This window comes from Micropterus salmoides, unplaced genomic scaffold (genome assembly GCF_014851395.1).
Source record: "Micropterus salmoides isolate LMB-PRFRI ecotype aquatic unplaced genomic scaffold, ASM1485139v1 Ms_hic_scaffold_3, whole genome shotgun sequence".
In the NCBI taxonomy this organism is placed as follows: Eukaryota; Metazoa; Chordata; class Actinopteri; order Centrarchiformes; family Centrarchidae; genus Micropterus; species Micropterus salmoides.
Window position 1 is genome coordinate 38,577,615 of NW_024042261.1, and position 3,926 is coordinate 38,581,540.

The 3,926-nt window shown below is 38.0% G+C and overlaps 1 protein-coding gene across 1 annotated transcript; it reads left to right on the top strand.

Annotated features, from left to right (window-relative positions):
* Window positions 1–957, top strand: LOC119882514 (olfactory receptor 10A3-like). Its single transcript, XM_038692552.1, has one exon. It carries the CDS (start codon window positions 1–3, stop codon window positions 955–957), a length of 957 nt encoding a protein of 318 aa, XP_038548480.1.
* The last annotated feature ends 2,969 nt before the right edge of the window (window positions 958–3,926 follow it).

Consider the following 3,926-nt stretch of genomic DNA (forward strand, 5'->3'; position numbering starts at 1 on the left):
ATGATTAATTCAACTTTATCAAATTTATCTTATTTTATTCTTGGAGCTTATTTGCATGTTGGAAACTTAAGATACTTTTATTTCCTGATAACTGCTTTGCTTTACATTGTAATTGTTGCTGTCAACACGTCTCTCATTGTGGTTATCTGTATGAACAGAAGCTTACATGAACCTATGTACCTTTTTCTGTGCAGCCTGTTTGTAAATGAGCTGTATGGTAGTACAGGGTTGTTTCCATTCCTTCTGCTTCAGATTCTCTCTGACATTCACACTGTTTCTGCTCCCTTTTGTTTCCTGCAGATTTTCTGTTTATATACATATGGAAGTATAGAGTTTTGTAACTTAGCCATCATGTCGTATGACAGATATCTTGCTATCTGTTGTCCTCTATATTATAACACACGCATGCCTTTGAATAAGGTGTTCATCTTTATTTTTGTGGTATGGTTGTACTCTTTTGTGAAATGTCTGATTGCTTTATTCTTAAACATCAGTTTGACTCTGTGTGGAAACTTTATTAACAGTTTGTATTGTCAGAACTACCTAGTTGTTAAGTTGGCATGTTCTGACACCAAAGGGTATAACATTTATGGACTGTTGGTGGTTGTTCTCACCATCTTAGTCCCTCTTCTTCCGATCCTTTTTTCTTACCTGAAAATTCTTAAGGTTTGTTTTGCTGCTTCCAAACAGACCAGACAGAAAGCTGTCAGTACCTGCACACCTCAGCTTGTGTCTTTGTTGAACTTTTCCTTTGGCTGCAGCTTTGAGATACTTCAGAGCAGATTTGATATGACCGGTGTTCCCAGTGTGCTGCGTATCATTCTCTCTCTGTATTTTCTCATCGTACAACCACTTTTGAATCCTATCATGTATGGAATGCAAATGTCCAAAATCAGAAGAACATTTAAGCATCTGTTCTGTTATAAACTGTTGACTGGTCAGAGAGATACCATGTAAGTGCAATAAAAGTGTATCTCGTGTTGAAATGTGCTGATTGAAAAAAATTGAATGAAAACAAATGTTTCGGTCACTGGTAATATGGAGTGTACTGCATTTAAAATAAAAAATTATAATATAGAAAAGTTAATCATTTATATATCTATTGTGGTGATTATAATAAATTAGATATCCACATGTATCCCAGTACTCAAGAGCCCAGTGACAAATTGTTTCCAAGCTAAATGTTTACACACAGCAATATAAACCCATATAATAATTAAAAGTATAAACTTTCATTTAGACTATACTTTAAAATAATATATCATTTTAAAGTAGAATTAACTGTTGTCTAGTTGTGTCGTTGTAAGTGGCAAAACAACTCTTCTAAGTTCAAGTTGATCGTCATAGTACAGTGAAATGTCTGTGCCCTGGCTCTCTGATAAATAAATAAAGGTAGGATCCTACACATTTTTTTGTGTTAAATGGGAAACAAACAAAGTGGCCACACAGCACTATTCCAGCCATGATTTCTGTCAATAATGTTAAATGACTTCTCTATGGACATTCAACTTACTTTTTATTTTGCCAAGACATGTGGTTGTTGGGATGTTAGCAAAAATAAATTAATAGTATTCACTTTTAAGTAAGTCTTTCCTAATTTAAGGACTGCATGTCTGAAACAAATGCAAATATTGTGTGTTTGACTGAAGAGGTTTGAATCCAGAAAGGCAGGGTTAGGGTTCAAATGTAGGACTTGCAATGAGGGTTGTCTTTTTGTTAGTGAAGTTTAGTTGCAAGGCTTATTCTGTCAAAATATGAAGATGTAGTAAAAGCTTAGATCTCACCTACTGTAAACTGATGTAAAACAGAAGGCCATCTCTCACTGCAGACAACAGTTAATTCTACTTTAAAATGATTTATTTATATATATATATATATATATATATATAATTTAATGCCATTGAAAAAGCTTATTAGGAGTCGGCTGTTCACTTTCTCTGTTGAGTACATTTAATTTTAAGACTGTTGTTCTCTAGACAAAGTTATCAGCCCTGTTAAAATGACAGTGAATGTGAATTACAGACGCACCTAGCTAAGCTAGCTAGCTCCACACATGGCTGTTAGCTCCACTGTCTCGTCCAAACATGGTCACGTCCGGTGCCACTGGTTGTAAAAACTCAACATGGCGGCGCCCTCTGGGCCAAACTGGAGGCTTCACAAACCAACGGGTGACATCACCATGACTACGTCCACTTCTTCTATACAGTATATGCACATGACCTGTGAGCAGGATTTCATGCACCTTATTTCAAGGATCAGTTCTGGGTCCTTTGCTTTTTATCCTCTATATAAACAATGTCTGCAGTAAGTTTAAACACTCACAGTATCATTTGTACAGGTGCTGGTCATATAATTAGAATATCATCAAAATGGTGATTTATTTCAGTAATTCCATTCAAAAAGTGAAACTTGTATAATGTATACATTCATTCCACACAGACTGATATATTTCAAGTGTTCATTCCTTTTAATTTTGATGATTATAACTGACAACTAGTGAAAACCCCAAAATCAGTATCTCAGAAAATTAGAATATTGTGAAAATGTTCAATATTGAAGACACCTGGTGCCACACTCTAATCAGCTAATTAACTCAAAACACCTGCAAAGGCCTTTAAATGGTCTCTCAGTCTAGTTCTGTAGGCTACACAATCATGGGGAAGACTGCTGACTTCACAGCTGTCCAAAAGACGACCATTGACACCTTGTACAAGGAGGGCAAGACACAAAAGGTCATTGCTAAAGAGGCTGGCTGTTCACAGAGCTCTGTGTCCAAGCACATTAATAGAGTGGCGAAGGGAAGGAAAAGATGTGGTAGAAAAAAGTGTACAAGCAATAGGGATAACCGCACCCTGGAGAGGATTGTGAAACAAAACCCATTCAAAAATGTGGGGGAGATTCACAAAGAGTGGACTGCAGCTGGAGTCGGTGCTTCAAGAACCATCACGCACAGACGTATGCAAGACATGGGTTTCAGCTGTCGCATTCCTTGTGTCAAGCCACTCTTGAACAAGACACAGCGTCAGAAGCGTCTCGTCTGGGCTAAAGACAAAAAGGACTGGACTGCTGCTGAGTGGTCCAAAGTTCTGTTCTCTGATGAAAGTAAATTTTGCATTTCCTTTGGAAATCAAGGTCCCAGAGTCTGGAGGAAGAGAGGAGAGGCACAGAATCCACGTTGCTTGAAGTCTAGTGTGAAGTTTCCACAGTCAGTGATGGTTTGGGGTGCCATGTCATCTGCTGGTGTTGGTCCACTGTGTTTTCTGAGGTCCAAGGTCAACGCAGCCGTCTACCAGGAAGTTTTAGAGCACTTCATGCTTCCTGCTGCTGACCAACTTTATGGAGATGCAGATTTCATTTTCCAACAGGACTTGGCACCTGCACACAGTGCCAAAGCTACCAGTACCTGGTTTAAGGACCATGGTATCCCTGTTCTTAATTGGCCAGCAAACCGGCCTGACCTTAACCCTATAGAAAATCTATGGGGTATTGTGAAGAGGAAGATGCGATACGCCAGACCCAACAATGCAGAAGAGCTGAAGGCCACTATCAGAGCAACCTGGGCTCTCATAACACCTGAGCAGTGCCACAGACTGATGGACTCCATGCCACGCCACATTGCTGCAGTAATTCAGGCAAAAGGAGCCCCAACTAACTATTGAGTGCTGTACATGCTCATACTTTTCATGTTCAAACATACTCAGTTGGCCAACATTTCTAAAAAACCTTTTTTTGTATCGGTTTTCAGTAATATTGTAATTGTCGGAGATACTGAATTTGGGATTTTCATTAGTTGTCAGTTTTAATCATCACAATTAAATGAAATAAACATTTGAAATATATCAGTCTGTGTGTAATGAATAAATATAATATCCAAGTTTCACTTTTTGAATGGAATTACTGAAATAAATCAACTTTTTGATGATATT

What these genes read in the sequence shown, in the direction of transcription:
- LOC119882514 (XM_038692552.1), top strand. Translation starts at nt 1, where the DNA reads ATGATTAATTCAACTTTATCAAATTTATCTTATTTTATTCTTGGAGCT.